This window comes from Gallus gallus, chromosome 10, assembly GCF_016699485.2.
Source record: "Gallus gallus isolate bGalGal1 chromosome 10, bGalGal1.mat.broiler.GRCg7b, whole genome shotgun sequence".
Classification (NCBI taxonomy): domain Eukaryota; kingdom Metazoa; phylum Chordata; class Aves; order Galliformes; family Phasianidae; genus Gallus; species Gallus gallus.
This window is the reverse complement of record NC_052541.1, coordinates 10,515,748-10,534,553: the sequence shown is the minus strand read 5'-3', so window position 1 is coordinate 10,534,553 and position 18,806 is coordinate 10,515,748. Positions and strand designations below refer to the sequence as shown.

General features: G+C 39.3%; 2 protein-coding genes across 4 annotated transcripts in view; one reads left to right on the top strand and one right to left on the bottom strand.

The window, feature by feature from the left end:
* Positions 1-18,806, top strand: part of FAM227B (family with sequence similarity 227 member B) — a 121,586-nt gene that overhangs the window by 72,881 nt on the left and 29,899 nt on the right. The window lies entirely within an intron of this gene.
* GALK2 (galactokinase 2) overlaps positions 6,929-18,806 on the bottom strand; it is a 48,558-nt gene continuing 36,680 nt past the window's right edge. For 2 of the 3 annotated variants that reach the window (NM_001030557.2, XM_040706394.2), the window contains 2 exons: positions 15,621-15,822; positions 6,929-9,398 (listed from right to left, as the gene is read on the bottom strand). In NM_001030557.2, coding sequence (NP_001025728.2) covers positions 9,191-9,398; positions 15,621-15,822 — 410 coding nt within the window. In that variant the 3' untranslated portion in view covers positions 6,929-9,190. Of the gene's footprint in view, positions 9,399-9,576; positions 9,668-15,620; positions 15,823-18,806 lie in introns of those variants that run through there. The other variant, XM_040706395.2, reaches the window with a different exon arrangement.

Sequence of the window (18,806 nt, the reverse complement as noted above, 5' to 3'; positions counted from 1 at the left end):
GTAAAATGCTGCATTGATTCAATAATACAAGATGTCCTGCAGGTGTTTCTGTTCCATGCAGAAGACTTGTCTCATGCCTGTTGTAGTCTGCAGATTTCCTGCTTAAAATCAAGAGAGAAAATCTCTGAGATAAGAACATCACCAGTTTTTGTCAGTTTCTGATCCCTACCTTATGGGTAGCACCAGTATAATGGTGTATTCCTATAAACTGGTTTCCTTCAGCAACACATTTTCAGCAGAAATATTTGTTAATATATATGTAGAAGTTTCTCTTGTCCTTCTGCTATTATTTGCAGATAGTTTGACAATAAGCTTTACTGATTTTATTTTTTTTTTCCTCTCTCATTTTTAGTCTTTTTGCATTGGTTCAGAATGCAAGCATGTGCTCTTTAGGCTTCACGGCCAACGTCCTTTGGTCTCCTACTGTCTGAAAAAACATAAAATAGATAATGCACATTCCGTGACTGGCGGAACTGAGTCTACTAAAGCTTACAAACTACCAAATCCTTTTTGACTCCCAAAATGTTGCATTTTAAGACCTTTCTTCAAAACTTTTTGCCAAATTGGTTTAAACCAGCTGAGGCAAGAAGGAGAAGAATGCATTACTAAAATCTCACCCTTTTATTTCGTTTCTTTTTCTGGTATGCTCACAACAGCTGAGATGGTTTTCTCTTTTCTAGACTGAGGCAGACCACAGTCATGCAGACGGTCTCGGCAAGTGTTCTGCCTGAAAGAGAGAACCTTAGAAATACAACAAAAAGATCTGATGTTCATCTCATTATTCCTTTAACCTAAAATATGGATTAAAGTGTCTTCAGTAAGACTGCACTTCAGTTTAGGTACTTTATGTTTCTTGTTTTTTGGGGAGAATGAGGCTGAATGAGAAACATAAATCAAACCTCACAAAACGTAATGGAGCTCCTATCATAGCTGGATTCTAGGCTTATGTATTGACTCGGTTCTGTTATTGCACTGAACCGCCCTCTTTGGATCCCAGCATGTATAAATCTTAGGGAAGCTTAAAGTCTACTCAGAATTTGGATATATTTCTGCCTGGCATTCATCTTTCTGAATGTAGAGGGGATTTATCTGTTGTGTAGTACAGATATTAAGAGCCTTTCAAAATCAGAGATTTCCTAATTAATTCTATAGGTTTCCTGATGTACATAAAGTTGTGCATCTAGTTAAAATTTACTGGAGTTCCCACCAGATATTTTCTGTTTTGAATTCTCAGGATTCTTATTCTCTATGTACAGAAGTGTTTGTGCACAACATGTGTGCATGCAGTTTGCCACTTCTTTTTGGTACCAAGTGTTCAGTGCAGGGAAAATCACAGCTTAAAGAACGCTGTCAAACCTCTGTTACAAGAGGACGAGTCCCATGGCTTCCATGAATGTAGGCGTCAGCTTCTCTGTTGCAGTAGTTTAACTTCACGGCCTTTAACAAATCATCGTATGGGAGACTGGAAAAGTTCTTTTCAAGTTCTCAGTGTGTTATTTTTATATTTGTCAAATTCTTTCTACAAACTTTACAAGGAAAAAATTGTAAGACTTGTTATTAGGCTGACTAGTGGGATAAAAAGAGAAGTTTAGACATCTTGTGAAACAGATTGTTTTTCTCAGCAGATTTTAGGTGACTGTTCACAGCAAAATTATGTCTAAAAATAAGTCGTGTCCACTTCTTTATGGGTTGATTGAGAATAGAAATTTCCACACCATTCTCCCTTTAATGTGACCACAATGGGCAGTTATAATTTGTCCATTTATGTAAAAAGAATAAATTAGCAAACTAGCCACCATAAACTGTTAGCATATCCACAATTGCTGACATGTTTATTGTAATTTGCAATATGCATGATTTGATTTTCAAAAATGTTCCATTTTTTCTTTTTTGAGAGTATGAGTTATAAATCCATGAGTCACAGAAAGCAGGAGATTAATAGAACTTAAAAGTTGCAAACACTACACAGCACTCATCCGTGTCACTCTTAAGAGAACAAAACCAACATTGAAAAACATGGGAGGTTGAAATTTTTCACAGTTTGATTAGAAGTCTGAAACCTTGTATTCATTTTGCAGCTAAACAGTTTTTCAGTGTCTCTACATATGGAACTAAAGGCAGCTAATGAATGTGTCATTCCATGTCAGCATGAACACGTCAAGTGCCCAGAGAAAATCTGAATATGGACAAAGACTCAAACTTGAGTGCACTGCTCAGAACACTGCACACAGTCGCAGCACAGAAGCCCAGTATTTTGTCTAAAGATGTATTTCTAACATTTTGTTTTAGCGGTATGGATTTCAAAGGAAAAGAACTTACCTCCAAAAAACACATCTAGGAATTAAAAGTGGCTCTTAATGAACAAACAAAGGAACTAAAAAAAAAAAAAAAAAAGAAGCCTTTGCAACCATAAAAGTGGAGTTCCAAATATCATTCCTCTTACAACATGTTTCCTGAAAATAGGCTGTGGAGCACAAAAGTCAGTTCTGGAAACATTATAACTATGAAACTAAGTCCAGTAGTCGGCACTTTCAAAAATAAATAAAAACATCAGGCAACAACTGTATGCTAATTGCATTTAAGAAATGAAAGACCACCTACATAGGGGGAAAAAAAGATCTCATTAGAGGAGCTCAAGCAGATAGTTGAGATTCAGATTCTGTTAACGCAGCCCCTTAGGCTTGCATGAAAAAGCTTACAAAATCGTTGCCTTTTTGTGAGTGATGGAACAGAAGCACAGGACGTGTACAGGCATCTCACGTCCACCAGCTCAAGTGTGCTGCAGCTACGTTCATGTGCATTTCTTGGCACTGGCCTCACAATTTGATTTTTGCCCTGCTCAGAGGGTCTGTAGAGATTTTTCTTGATGGGTGTACTCATTCAGCACATGGAGAAAGGAGGCTGCCAAGAGCTGGTTGTGCAAGGCCTCTTGTGCACTACTTTTGTGTAGCGCTAATAAATCTCACAAATAATTGTTTTTCTGCCTGTAAAATTGCGTTTAACCAGCTGACACAGGTCACAGAATTCATCTTCAGACATGAAATCTTAATTTATTATGACTAACTATGCAACAGATTATTTTCATAGTATTGACAGTTCTGTGGTGGAAAAGAATTTCGGACAGAGTATTCAGACATTCTGTGGGTCAGAGAAATGGATTCAGAACTGCTTTTCCAATAGTCCCCAGGAAGTCTCAGGCCTTCCCATCCAGCCACGTGGAGCTGCTGGCTCGGTGGTACTCGTCCTGCTTTCTCAGCCTTTGAGGCTGAGCTCGGTCACTTGATCTCCACCCCTAACAAGGGCTTACCAGAAAGCAGCTTTGGAGGGCAGCACCCTGAAATCTCATAGTCAAGGAAGTTAAATATTTTATGAATTTCAGGCAAGACAATAAATTGTGGAATTTTTCAGCAACAATAGCGAGAGGCCTGTAAGTCTGACTTCTGAAGCCGCTTACATTGGCCATCATATTCCCTCTAGAGGAAGTATTGAAAATCAGTTCCAACAGTGCCCCACTCTCTCCCCATTGGCCATCATCAGATTATAGATCTTCAGAAACAAAAGGCCCAGGCTTCCTCTTGTTCTCTCAAAAGGCCTTCTGAAATGGAAAAAAAATAGGAAAGGTCTTGTGAAAGCTCATCATCTGTTCTGCTGCTGCTACACTGGGATGTGCTCTACACTGAATTACACAGGAATGTAAATGAATATATCTTTACAGCCTCCAGGCCTGCCTATAACAGACTTAAAGCAGCTCAGTAGATATTTCTCCATTGATTGTTAACTCTTTGTCCCCCAATATTTCTATTCTTATTATTTGGCTCTGATTCAGTTCATGATTCAACTGCAGAGCGTTAACTTTTTCAGGCAGGAGTTCTGCAAAAGCCTTGCTAGAGTCTTTGGGTTCCGACTTTAGCTTCTGTTTCCTGTTTGACCTTGTAAGTCAGCTATGAAAATCAGAGTTGAATGTTTCTAATATCATAAAATGAGGTTTAGACCTTCAAAAAAATATATATATAATTTGTGCAGCTGCTATTGCTGCTTAGAAGTGGCTCTCTGAATCCTTCCTCAGGGATAGGGTCTTGTAAGATATTTGTACAGAGAAGAATTAAGATGGGTGCCTGGAGAAGAAGGGAATGGTTACAAGAAAGGATGGATGTTCACTGGGAGAGAAACAATGGAAAATTCTTCAGCAATTAATGATTTAATTCTATTGCTACTGCTGTTTAATCAGTGAAAACACGCACACAAAATCCCCTTTGAATTCAGAGCAGGTCAGCCAACCTTAGATATGTACATGACATGTAAGGGACAGGTAAGAAGCTGGAAAATGGGGGGAAAAAAAATTAAAAAATCCTCCATTATATGAAATCTGGCGAAAAGAAGGCCTTCCATAATTATCAGGTACTGCAGTAAGAGTTTCACACAAACCTGCTTCAGTGTTACTTGAAAAATGAATTTGGATTTAAAAAAACAACCACATTTGGCTTGGTTGTTGGATAATAGAGCATATTCTTACTCCCATCCCAAATCACACGCAGCTTGGCTGGAAAGAAGACAGCTGCTTGGGCACCAGTGTGCTTCAGTATGAAGTACATCTAATCTTTATTGAGTTATTTGAGCCTCATGTGCCAAGTGTAGAAAGGCATGCTTTTGTGGAGAGAGAATTTCTTTCTTCTTTTAATATTAATGTGTGATTTTGGCCAACAAAGTGGAGCTTAGGAGACAATAGCAATTCTCTAAATGCATTGGAGTTAAAATCCAATAAATATACCGAATGCTTTAGTATAAATCCTCATCTAGTTTGTTGCTTCTGCAGGAACCACTGCCACTGGAAATGGCTCTCAAGCGTTTTATTTGCCTATTAATTCTGAAAGCTTCTTAGTGTCTTCTCACTCTTTTTGCTGTTTTTTTTTCCCCACTCCTTTGCAGTTTTTCCATTAATAAGTCTTTCACATACCATAAATTTGGAATGCGTTCCTTAGCTGCGTGTAAGATTCTAGGCAAGGCAGTCTTACATGTGAGCCCATGCTCTGTGTTACCCTACGGAATGAACTGGTTGCTAGGGCATATGGGCTGGGGTAAAACCAGGTTCTGCTGAACTCAGTGTTGCGGAGACCAAAGCAGTTCCAGGAAACATTCCTTTGCAGGCCTTCCTGGTAGGAGTGGATGACCCAAGGGAACAAAGTCTGCCCAGAGAACACCAGTTCCCAAGGTAACATTTAAAGCATGGTCCTCCCGCCTTAGAATGAGCAGTGCGGTCGCGGTGAGGCAGCTTGCAGAGGTGTGAGGTACTGCTGGCATTGCGGTGGCAGATCCCTTTCCTTAGTAAACGCGGCGCTGTTATCACAGGCTGTAATGTGGTGTCCTGCGGAATCCTGTTAACTACTTTTAATACAAGTCCCAAACCAGAGGGCAAATTATAAGACAGATGATCAAGAATGCCATTCAACTTTTGTCTTCCTTTTATGTGATACTGAATCTCCAATCGTGCAGCAATACATCCGGCAAGGCTGGAAGAGCTGCAGTAGTGCACACATGACAGCAGTACTGCTTAGCAGTGCTTCACAGGGAGCGATTCTCAGCTAGTTTCATATCCCCTTGTCCTGCTTTCTGCAGTGCAACAACAGTGCGAACCAGTGACTTATCCACAGCAAGGCTTCCCTCTCAAAATCAGCATTTAAAATCTAATATAATATAATAAATTCACAGGTTTAGTGATGTTAAGCTTTCCTAGTCTGGCTTTCATGCTGTTGCTGCAGCATTAAGTCTTTTCATAGAGCTTTCTTCTTGCTGAAGCAGAATAGTCCCAAGAATCAGGAAGAACGACTTTAGTCCTATCCACAACAGGAATGATTTGCATGGTATCTCTTTTTAGAACAAGATCTTGTGAATATTGTTCAGTGTGTGTATGGCTGTGTCTGGTTGAGACTGAGCATACAAACAACTTCTAAGTTAGCTGAAAGCACAAACCTTTCTTTTGACTGAAATTGTAGCACAGCAGTCGCTCTGACCTATCAAGATGTTATGAAAGGGGCACATGGACTCAGGAATTTCAGGATTATACTGAGTGCACAGCAGTTACTAACATAAAAACTGACATTCAGATCATGTTCATTTAGAAACTAATGTTCCTGAAGGTGTTATGCAAGTAATTACTGTATATTACGTATTAAGCAAGTAGTGTTATACGTTTGTGTGTAGAGCAAGTCCAAGGGAGCAAATGTCAAATAGACAGTCATGATTCACTTCCATCAAGTGAATGGTAAAGTTACTCTTCTGTTTGAGATCATGAGTATATTCCTATGTACAAGATAATGGAGTCAGCAAATATTGAGATGAAGAAGTACATGTCAATGAGATTAAGATAATACAGAGTATTAATATGGCACCAGCCAATATTGCTGCAGTTGGATGTTTGACTGTGTCTCTATTCCAAATCCTTTTTGGAAAGGCTAAGGACCCATTTACTGCACAGTAAGATTAAACTCAGGATTGAATGAATTACAGTCAGACATTGCAATAAACGAAATCGCACTCCAGTGATGATAATCATGGCTTGTGCTAATAGTATGAGTCACCTCTACGTATGTTCTCTGACACTGGATTTTGGTTGTTTTCCAAATGTGTGTGTATATACTGATTTGCATTATTTTATTTTGAACTGCAAAAGAGATATAGGTAGAAAAAGTTATTTAAAATACAGATCTGGAGAGCCTTAATGTGCTCAGATGTTGCTGCTTTATGTGCAAAAATTCTCATCTGAAATCCTTTCGCTTTGCTCTGAGAAAAGCTACCGAAGTTCTTGCTGCTTACTTTACACATTGTTGGTGTATCATTCTTATGCTCTTTTTTCTTGTAAAACAATAATATAAAAAAAGTCTTCAAAGGTTTAAAAAGCAAATAACAATAAAACAGGAATGAATTCATTCAATTTGTTTAAAAATTGTTTTTATTAATTGCAGATTACAGCCAAGTTATGGTAAAAACACTGAAGCAATTAAAAGAGAAAGGAAAAAAATGAATCAGAAGTTTAGAAGGTTTGTTTTTTTACTCTTTTACATTGTGCCAGTTTTCTGCTTTCCTCTTCTTTGTTTATGAGGATATCATTTATACGATTCACAGAAATGCAGTGCAGCCCATAAACTTGCCCACATGTTTTTGGGAAGCTTCCATGACAGTGTGTGACATTCTCAAGAAATAAAAAAGAATCTAAAATATCTTTGTTCTTCTTATACAGTGGTTAGAGCTTCCATTATTACAGCTGAAGCTCAATTCAAATGTATTACTGAATGAACTGGTATGCACTGTGTTGTACGCCGTTTCTATGAGAGGATAATAAGGAGGAATTCGCTCAAACAAAGGATGGTATTTATTAAGACAGGTGGTAGTAAAGCCATGGCTTTATTTTTCCTCGAAATCTCTTGGTTAACTTGGAACTTCTTGACGATGTTTACCAATAGTTATTTGATTTTTGGAGTCTTATGTTTACAGCTTTGGTTGCAAGCGCAGCACATCTGCTGCACATTATGAGCGGACTACAAGATATTACATTTCCATTGATAGTGTTAGGCAATGTTTAGAGAGTAAACCTTTCTGTAATTATAGCTCCTGTTCTTTACTGTCTTCCTTATCCCTTGTTTCCCTCTTTGTATCCTTTTAACTGTCTTCCCTCTAAATCCCATCTCTTCATTTCTCCTCTTTGTGCCCAGACCCTGTCCTTTTCTCTCAAGTGTTTGATTTGCTTCATCTTACAGTATTTTCTGTTCCACTCTTCCTGGTTGTCAGACTACAAAAATTCTTCTACAATCTTCTTTAGCGATACTATTACCATTACATGTCCCCTCTGAGGTTCCTGAAAAGATCTGGCGGTCTGCGTTGGCTCTTGTTCATCTGCTGTGCTCAAATTTGGCAGAGTCCTCTCACAGAATTAGTAGCCTCTAAGAATTCATTTCTGGCCTGACTTAGTATGGGTAATGTACAGATGATCTCTTCGGAGAGATCTCTAATATGATGCAGACTTCTGGACATTCACATGTGCTTAACATCATAAAAATATGCACGTTATGTCTTTTATGGCTAAAAGGGTTATGACATGAGCAAAACTTCTGTGTTTTCATTGTAGATAGCAGAGAAGTGCCAGTTAGTGTGCTGTGAAACAGGGCACAGGAAGCTGATCTCCTGGAAGCAGAGGTAGATCTTAATGTACAGTCACCCCTTTGTGTGACCATTATCATTTCTCCTACTGAGAAGGGCACTCAACTGTGGGTGTTATGTTTCCAGTATATTGTGGTTACAACCTGGAGCCTGTCGGGAGCTTCTTTAGGCACTGCATGAATTGAAGGAAAGTGCAGTTTGTGGCTATATTTAATCCTCCATAGCAGTTTTGCCTGAAAATGCAAATTCATCTACCTAGTAAACACGCAGCTAGGACTGAAAAATGAGTATAAGGTACTTGGACAACTCAAAGCCAAACTTTACTTTGTTCTTTGTTCATTAGTTTAGTAAGGCAAGTATGCTGTCTTGTTGTATAGGTCACAGATAGCATTCTCACTGAAATATTCGTAAGTCACCCTCACACCAAGATACAGAAGATCTATAGCTAGAAGTTAAGGTTTCCTGCTTAACATAATGTGTTCCCAATGTTTTATTTGGCCCCCAGGTTCCCCTCCAATATTATCATTAATTGCAACAGTAATAATTGTATCTGAGACTAGCATAAAACATGTCACATTCAGCAAGGCCCATCCATTTTTGTTTTTCTTAATTCATCAGGTTGATCTTCCGTTTTCAAGGATTCCAGAAACAACATCTGGCCACTGATCTAAGCACTGAGCAGCCCTGCACACATGGCAGGGCTCCTACCCTTCAGGAGAATAGTTCGGTGCTCTACTTGGTCTTGCTTTTATGGCAGAAAAAGGAAAAGAAAAGATCTGCTGTAATAAACAATCATCACTTTTTCAATTTCAATGTGTCAATAGATTTTGGTAAATCAGCATTTACACTGAAAATATTTTAATACTGGGAAAAACAGATTTTGTAATCAGTGTTTCTGATTAATTCCTTCTTCAGAAATATATTCTGATAATAGCAACTACTCATAATAAAACCCAGAAAAGGCTTTCATTTACTGTGGCATGGGAAGTCCTGCCAGTTATAAATGCTCTACATAGTTTCTTTACAATTGTTATGTTCTTTAAGCCTCAACAAAAACCAAAGCTCCTCTTCCAGGTTTGGTAGCAAAGAGACCATTATTCTCCAGTGCTAACCTTTGGCCATCATTTTGGTAATAAGCTTTTTTAACATTTTTTAGGAAAGTATTCAGCTTGTCAGTAGGCACCATTGACACAGTGCAGCCGCCCCATCCAGCTCCAGTCAGACGTGACCCGATGGCCCCAAATTGCCTAAAACAAAATAATAGAAAAAATAATGAAAAATAAACTAGAAGGGGATAATTTGTCATATATAAAATTCCTACAGAAAATTAGTGAATACTGAACTCAAAATACACCATTGTCGTCTGACTTGCTGAAGTTCACTTGGTTGCACATGATAGTCCAGCAATCCGTAGTTACCATTTTGGACAAAAAAATTCCAACGCTTTAAACTGCAGTGTAGTCATTTCTGTCAATTCTGAGTCATCCTCTTTTACAGTGCTTCAACATCAGCTGTTCTAAGGATCACAGCACAGCCGAGATGAAGAAAGCAGGGGAAGAAAAGGGATTTTGTTAGCAACATTCATAAGGCATCAGAAGTGAAAACAGAAATACATGACAAAAATAACAAAAGAGGGTTCATAAGCTAATTGCACAGGATGTAGGCATGCAAGCCATTTTCTAATGTGGCAAAGACAAATAGCTCTATTCTTCCAGGACAGATCTAAAACATGCTGAAGATTCGCAGGCTTCTTCCGCAGGACTACAGAGAGGGCTGGTCAAGAAAAGGAGAGTTCAGAAACTCCTAAGAAGTCATACAGAGTCAAACATCTGTTAATGCTGAAAGGACTGGGATAGGTATCCATCTTTAGAGGAGACACATGAACTTAACAGATTTACAGCAGTAAAGGTAAAATAAGAATATATTCTCAAAAGGAGAAGAAAAATGCCCTTAATAAGGAGGGTGAAGAGAGAGAACAATGACAAATAAAACATTGGAAATATAAACCATTCCCAGTCTCAAGATACAAGCCTGCTGGAAATGTCCTGCAGCAAATCCCGTGCCAATACTGTGCAACATTCAGATGCCACGTCATTAGAACTTAGATGAATTACTTTCATTAGTTTGCTGACCTGTGCTGCTTATCTTTAGTTAGATTCAAAAAAAAAAAAGTAGGAAAATACCACGTGGCAGCCAATGAATTTCTTTGGGATGTTTCTAACATTGATAGAGCAGGATGGTTTAGAAAACTCATTTGAAATCTTAATTCTCGTGGGAGGTCTAATCTGATTTGCAAACAAGTACTTGTGATATGATTCTAAGATCCATGCTTTTCTGAGACTTCCTGGCCCTAGAATTGGTTTTAGGAGAGTGAGCGTCATGATAACGATGTATTAGAAAATGACAGCTCATTCCAAATAGGCTGTAGTGATTTTTCATATGTGCATTTTATGTTAAATGAATGTGGTATACTGCTGGGTTAGTAGAAGTTTAGGTCATATTTCAAGCAAGTACTTACATATGTGTTTCATTCTAAACATGCTTACACATCTTCTTGAATAGAAACACTTTCTTCAGTGTGTCTGTGTGGTGCCACCCTGCATATTGACTCGATTTTATGTTCCTTCTTTATTTCCTGTTGGTGTTTTATTTTACTTATTATTCCTGTAAGCCACTCATTCTCTGATGCAATTTTCTGTAGTTTATGGTCCATGGAGCAACCTCCTAAAATGAGCAGGATCCAATCCAGTCTCAATTGCAATCAATAGGGAAATTCCCATTGACTTTGTAAAGCCCAATCCTCTTTTCAAAGCGGTAAATCAACTGTCTGTATTCGTTTGGTCTGTTACCTCAGTCAGAACGTTGTATTTCAGATGGTGTCTGGCTTTTATTTTGGTGGGCAACTGAAATCCCTTCAGAATTGTTCTGAACCTTTCATTGATTTCATAATTCTCTGTGGTCATGCTCTCATGCCTCATTTTTACTGAGTCATTTTAAAATACTTAGTTGAAATAAAGCATAATGTAGGCAGAAAATATGCCTGTTTCAGAGCTGAAGTCACTGCGTTTCAAAACACTGTGGCTACCAGTTTCAAATGTGGTGATGTGATCCGATGCTGAGGGCGTAACGCTGAGGAGTTTGGCACTCTGACACCTGGATGTCGGGCACCTGGGATGAGCAGAGGCTGGAAGCCAGCACCTAATTCTGCACATGTTGGGGAGGCAGTGCACAGGAATTACCTACGCCAAACATGAGAAAGTGAATGGTGGAACAAGTCTGAGACTGCCTTTTCCATTGAGTCTCACTCAGCTCAGTCCTGCGTTAGACTCTTCTGGTAAAGTAGGATTCATAGTCGCATGTTCTTTTCTTGTGCACCAGCATTTAAAGTATGCATTTATGAAGAAAGGAGAAGTAAGAGCAAACAGTGACTCTTGCAACAACAGTTGCAGTTTGGGATATAGTAGTGATAGGTAAGACACTGCAATACCACGTTTTAAAAACAGTTCTGTTGGGAGAGGTGAAAAACACTGAGCAATATTGTTAATTCAAAATGCTCATATTTGTGATCCAGCTATTTAGAAAGCATGGAGTTAACATGATGAGATTTCAATATAAATTACGGGGTGTTGTGGTGTGTACTTGTTTTGTAGCTCAGTGTGCATTTGAATAACATCTTTAACTTTTGTTGGGTTTTTTTTGTCTCTGAAAGTGCTGCAAACATGTTGGGTTTTTTTGATAATTGGTCTTTCAAATCATGCTGTAGCTCCAGGCTTAAGAAAATAATGCACCTGGATATAACATAAGAACCACCCCATTTAAAATGTGATCATAGAGGATTCAGCCGTCTTCAACTGGGAGAGGCATTGCAGGTAACAAAAATTATACCTCCAAAAGATGGAGAATAGAGGAATGAAAGTTATTTGCAACATTCAAACAGTCGGGGATAAAACACCTAAGGAATTTGTGAGCTCAGTTTCAACTTTTTGTCCCTTAACTGTTTAGTAAACCACCTGTGTTTTAAAAGGCCAAACAGGTAAATCAGCTATTAATAGCACGAGAGAGGTTAGACAAAGTACAGGTCTTCTGTCTTCGTGAAAAATAAAATACTGACCCACTGGCGGTTATGCTTTTCAGCACTACAAACCACAGCAAGTATGGATCCCTTTCCTTCTTGGCAGATGTTGTACAGTAAAACATAAAGATCTAGGCAAAACAGAAAACATCTGGATATGCAGATTATTCTTCACAGTTTAAACCTTGTAAGGAGAGAGCAGCAGTAGACTTGGGCAATTCTGTGGAATGTATTTTTGGAAGGGCTTTTTAAAGTTACAGGGCAGCTGTATATCATTTGAAGTAAAGAATGTAATTTATGTAGTTGCTGGCCATTCCTGTAGTCACATCAGCCAAGGTTTCCTAGAGTGACTGGAGATTTTACATGCCTTCATTTTTTAATGCACAACTTGAGAAAAATTGAGTTTTTTTCCCAATGGTTTTAAAAATTACATGCTGGCTTAAGCTGCGTGCATCTCCACAATAGCTATAGGCTTTTACAACTCTAATCAGAAAGTCATTATTGACTACTAAACTTCTACGAAAGGAGGTATTTCTTAAGAAATATTCATGATGGGATAAGACTGTAAAGAATAACCTAATAATTTATTTGGTTTTTGCAATGAATATAATAAAAAACAGTTGCAATCATTTAAAACATACCAGTTAGAAATCATTTTTTACAAATTTCACTCTGCTGTGGCACACAGCTATGCCCATCACAGTAGCCATGGGCACTGCTGTTGGTAAGTTAGAAATGTGATGTAACGTGGGCACACAAATCACTTTTTTCTTCACTATTTGTATCTTTGTCCATGGAACTGAAACGCTCTGATTAATTTCAATTCAATTTAGTGAAATCCTGACTGCTTACTCCTTTCCTTTTGGTTCTGTGGCTATGTCGGTGCTGCTGCCTACAAGCCAGTGGCACGACACCCAAGCTAGGCTGCTGAGCTGTGAAAGCACAGAGCTCAGCACAAATGAGAAACAGAATTTCCATCCCTGTACTGGGATTCGTTCTGCTATGCACTACTGCAAACATCAGTACTAGCTTACTCAATGTAGCACAGGTAACTCCATGCTGTAGTGTACAACTTAATAGCTTATACCTATTTGAAATGGTAGTTTTCTCTCAGCATTTCTGACAACCTGCCCTATTAGAACACTTCAGAGAAGGTTCCTGATGTGGCTGGTTACATTTTCAGAGCTCAGCTATCTGGTACTACTGACCAAGAAATCAATATTGGGAAGTTACTGTAACTAACAATAACACAGAGGTTACTTTGTAAGGCTTTTCCTCTGTCAGCGGAGTCACAGCATAGGCTGCTGATAACTGGTACCAGATCTGGACTTTGCAGCCCATGCTTCTTCATAACTCCATAGAGCACAATTCTTGTCTTCAACTGACTCTGGAGACGGCCCTCCTTAAGTAGGTGGGACAGCCATGCTGCAATCACCTCACTGACCGAGGGACTGCTGTAGCTTATTCTGCTATGTGACCGCTGTGTGATATAACAGACTGAACTCGGCCTGTGCCTTGCATACAGGAATGGCTCCCAAGAGAAGGAACAAAAATTATGTTGTTAAATTACTACCAGACTGTCCAGTGCTATCAGGACTTCTGTGTTTTATCACAAAACAGCATGTGCATCCCACATGCAAAACAATCTGTGAATGTCCAGAAGTCCTGCATTTGGTTTTTAAGTTTGTGGTTTTCTGGCTTTCCATCTTGTCTGCCAAATTAATGAGACTAACCTGGTGTATTAAATACTCATCAGTATCATACTGTATCAATTTACAAACCTGGTAAATGGGTATTACAACTTAATAAATGTGTATGACTATAAAAGTAAGAATGCATATGGCATATTGCCTCTTGGTAAAATTCGTATTTTCATTATAAGCCAGACTAATGTATTAGTAATATATACATGTATATATGTTTAAAAAGTGATTGCTGGTAAAGAAGTGCTTTTGTAACCTTCATTTTTAAATGGTAAGGTGTTCCTTTTATTAATGTTAAACTGAAGCAGATTCTGTTTTCTCAAAGATTTAGAGATTTGGAGAAAAGATATGATACTTTTATAGTCTCTAATTCTGCACAACAGGGAAACAACATTCCTTGACCTCAGGCTTGCAAACACTTATGGCACACTACACTTCCCTTCTGGAACGGCAGTAACCTCTTAATGCTCTGTCTTAGGGCAGAGTTTCCTAAATCATGCATGCCCTTCCCCATGGAGAACAGGAACTGCAAAAGGTGAGCAGAACTATAGAGGTGGCATCTCCAGGATCTGTGATGAAATGAATGAGGGCAGCAGCTGGGAGAGGGGGCTGGCAGTGGCAGGGATAAAGTAGCAGTGAGATGGCTTGGCTGGGCAGCTGTTTATTCCCTTATGCCACTGTTAAAGTGGTTACCAAGCACTGATTTCTTCTCATGGAAACTGAATTTAGATTCAAGTTAGCATAATTTGTCTGCTCCGTGATTAAACGTACCAGAAAAAAAAAGAAGGGAATTAAGTGAAGTGTGTACATCCTTTTGTGCTGTTGCTGTGGTGCGGATGAAATACCATATCAGATGTGAGTACTAAGTATTCATTTTTACTTTCTCTGTTCACACACGGTTATACCAGATTTTATTATCCACTGTAGAAGAGTTATGAAAATAATGGCCTGCTCCTTGGGGAGGAGTAAGAGAAAGAGAAGGGGCAAACGACAGGGAATGTATTCTGCAGTTGAGAGGTCTGATTTACTGCAGCCAAACTGAGTTAGGGAATGCAGCAAATGAATGAGGCTGGGGCAGGGATGGAGGCTGAACAGTGTGAAGGCTCAGGTGAAGCTGAGTCAGCCTCTGCATTGGTTAGCATGCTCATCATTTAAACGGCCAGCCACGTTCCAAGCTATCTGGTGCCCTAAACAAAATGCCTTTTCAAGTAAAAAGGAAAAAATGCGGTAACATTTAACAATATACCATTATGATTTCAAAGCAGCCTAACAGTTAACTTATGCTCTAGAAGCATCCACCCCATGGTGGCAGTTCTTAAACGGTTAAGTAATATTTGAAAAGTGAGAGGGTTCAAATAAAGCAACCAAGATGATGCTTAAAGAAAACCAGTTATGACTTCCACAACTTAAAAAAAAAAAGCTGACACATTCTAACACAACACTTGTGATGATGAATCAATCCAAAAGCAAAGCCTGTAATAAAGCCATAAACTGCAGCTTTCATCTGAAAGTATTACACAGATGTCAGTAGGGAAACAATTGACCATGTAATGTCCCTGCAGGAGATTAATTCTGTAATAAGAGACAAGAATACTTTCATTTTAAAATTGCAATAGCCAACAATGTCATCTTTTCTCATCATTTCAAACAATATTCTCAACAAGGGATTACTCTTCCTTGTGGTCAGAACTTACAGGCAGATGTCTACCAGCCGATCCAGTTCAGGACAGCTGCATTCATACATTTCCTTGCAGCTGATATAGCTCTGGTTCATTAATTCTCCCAGCAGCTGGATTGCATTGTCAGGTGCTTCGCTGCATATCTTCTTAAATTCCAGCACTCTGGCAGCTTCGCTATACACGTGCTTTGCACGCTGGTATAACTTGAAGGTGGAAACTAAACAAAAGGAAAATATGAAGTACCACGGTTAGCAATTTTTACTAGAAAAGGAGTAATGAAATATAAAAACATAGTAAAATAATTATTTTTATTAATTAATATTTCATATTAGAACAATCTACACTGAAACTCTGTCAAAAACTTCTGCCAAAAGCTCACCCACATCTTTAAAAGCCCAAATAATGTGGTATTTACATTTCATCAAAACATATTGTGCACATTTTTCTAGCTTTACAACTTCATGCACATATCAGAAAGAGTGTCATTTTAAGAGGATGAGATTCAAACTATAGAGATGGAGTCATAGGAGCACTGGAGAGTGCCTCGTGCCCTGCAGGCTGCCTGCACCTGCTGGCCTGGGCACTGTGTGCAACTGCTCCAGGCCTAATCTGCATCAGTTATGTAACAGTACAGAAAGACCTTTTTTGTTTTCTTTCTTTCTTTCTTTCTTTTTAGAAGTTTTCTTTTCTCCCTTTTTTTTTTTTTTAATGAAATAAATTGAAATGACATTATTCATTCTTCCTGCTGCCTAGGTAAGGAAGCCCTCTCTGATTTCCACAGTGCAGGCTCACCTGCATGTGTTAATGGCATGCTGAAGGAAGCAGGTGCTTTCAGTTTGATTTTGAGGGCTTATTTTTGGTATGTTACCATCCAGTGTCAGTGCTGCCTGCGTAGACATGAAGAGAGAAGCCCAAACAAGTCCCTCTTAGCACTGACCTACTAAGATCAAAGGCTGGTGCAAAGACTTTGGCTGACGTTTTGTAATCATGCCACGAAAAATAGAGCAGTTCCTCTGGGATGGATGGGAGGGAGCTCAAACCTGTGTGGCCATCAGGGCAGGGACCTCCGCCAAGCCTGGACAGTGGGGTGCAGCAAAGGGAATGTCTGTGGTTAAAAGCCCATCGAACTACTGTGACTTACAGGAGGGTTAGGCTGTTGTAGGTCATTATTTTTCCTCACCCAGTACATTTCTGTTTGTTTCAATACCATGGACTTGTAACTGCTATTGAAGAAGTATTACAGAAGCATGCATGACAATTGATGATAAAATTGGTTTACTTAAGCTTTTTGAGTTGTAAATACTAGATAAGTGAACGGAAATCTTTACTTGGGACACCTGCTGTAGTATGTTTCATCCATGCAGCTCAAGCACCTCAGAGTATCCCTCAGTTTGGTTCTACATGTCAGTTCTCCTCCAGAACAAGGACCCTTTCCTGCTATTGCCTTCTGGTCCCTCTCACTTTTTAAGATGGCTGATGAAACACTCCAACAGAGGTCAAAGGACAAATCGAGACAGACAAGCCCCAGATTTGGGGCAAATCAACATTTGCAGTTGTACATTCAAGTCTTCCTTGATGGACTGGAAATAAAATTCTGTCCAGTGTGAAGACCTGCATGTGTGCTCTCCAGATTGCATCCCTTACTAAAACTTAGCATCTGCATGATCTCCTCTTATCTTTCCAGAATAAGTGTAAATCACAACTGTAAATGCTGAAAATATAGTGCTGAGAGGGACATAAATAGTCTAAAATGATAGAGAAATATTGAACACAGGAGTTTTCTGCTACTGGTGATAATGCTTCTAGTGCAGTGTATTCTGTAACTTCATTCAGCCTGCTACTGAGAAATGCTCTGACGCTGCCTTTTGAGCAGCCCTTCTGACTGCATTTCACATTACAATAGAAAAGACAAAATTGGGTGCCCCACAGAAACATCTTCTTGTGAGTATCACGGGGAAAAGTGTGTTCTCTCATCCCACCCAGAGGTGTGTTTCACCCCACTGTGTTTTGTTACTGCTGGAGTTACTTGTGCTGTGTTCTGTGGAGCACGCCTTGGTGTTTGTTATGTTAGAGAAAGGCCGCTTGGCATTTTTTAAGGATGGTGTCTCTTTAAATATGCTTTTCTTATAAGCCATTGTTTTAGAGCAAGGAGATTTCTAAATGTGCATTCATTTAGGGAATATCTAAAGTTGCGTGAGAGATTGCCATAGCTCACACTCTCTTGTAAATCACCATTGAACAGTAGTAACCCAAAGAATGAACTGAAAACATGTCTGTTTTCAATTGTAAGGCAAGAGACTTGCCAAAGGCTGCGATTGATTCAGAGACCACCCTTTGGTAGAGCAATGTTCCTACTGACCAGATTACCTTTAAAATCTCTGGGGCTGAGTTGTGCTGGTTGTGTTAGGGATTGGGGCTGCAGTGGGCACTGTGCGCTGCGGTGTGCCGGAGGTGTGAGCTGCGCTCCGGGCAGCGCTCATCTGGGGGACAGTCAGTGGGTGTAGGGGAGAAGCTGCTGCCTCGACGCTGGCTTTCTCTCAGTGTGAATGCAATCCTGGCAAGCGGCTCTCAAATGAGCAAGAGTGGCTGTGTGCTATTTTCAGACTTGTCCTTTGTGGATATTTACAGAATTAGTATTGGGTAAAGTCTATCGTTGTTATGTTAGCTGTTGGTTGTTTACAGACAGCGCTTTATTTCAGAAAGCAATGTTTATGTCTGGAACAGGTTTAGTACAGTTTGCTTTTCTCTCTGGCTGCATATTTGCTGTTCAGGTAGAATTTTCTTCAGGACAGCAAACACCTCTGTTCTCTGCAAGTCCTATTCTAAAGCAAGGAAACAATTCGCATACTTTCAGCTATCAACACCAAATGCTTCTGGTAATAGAGGAACTCTGGATCTCTTCTGTTTGGATGGGCAGTCCAACAAACCATCTCCATATAATAAAAGATAGCACAGCACACATTATTTCCAGAAATTACATCTATATTTGAACCTTTTTGCTTCCATCACTGCCTGTATATCAGATCCACCGAAGCAAGATCTGAATTAATAGGCCATGCCAAGGAGCTGTGGAACCCCTGATTTTAGAAGGGTGCAGGAGCTGATCAGAATCTGTGTGCTTCATGGGAAAACAACCACGTCTTTTACAATTAAAAGAGAGAGATGTCCTAAGCCACATTCTGTCACGGTTAAAAGAAAACT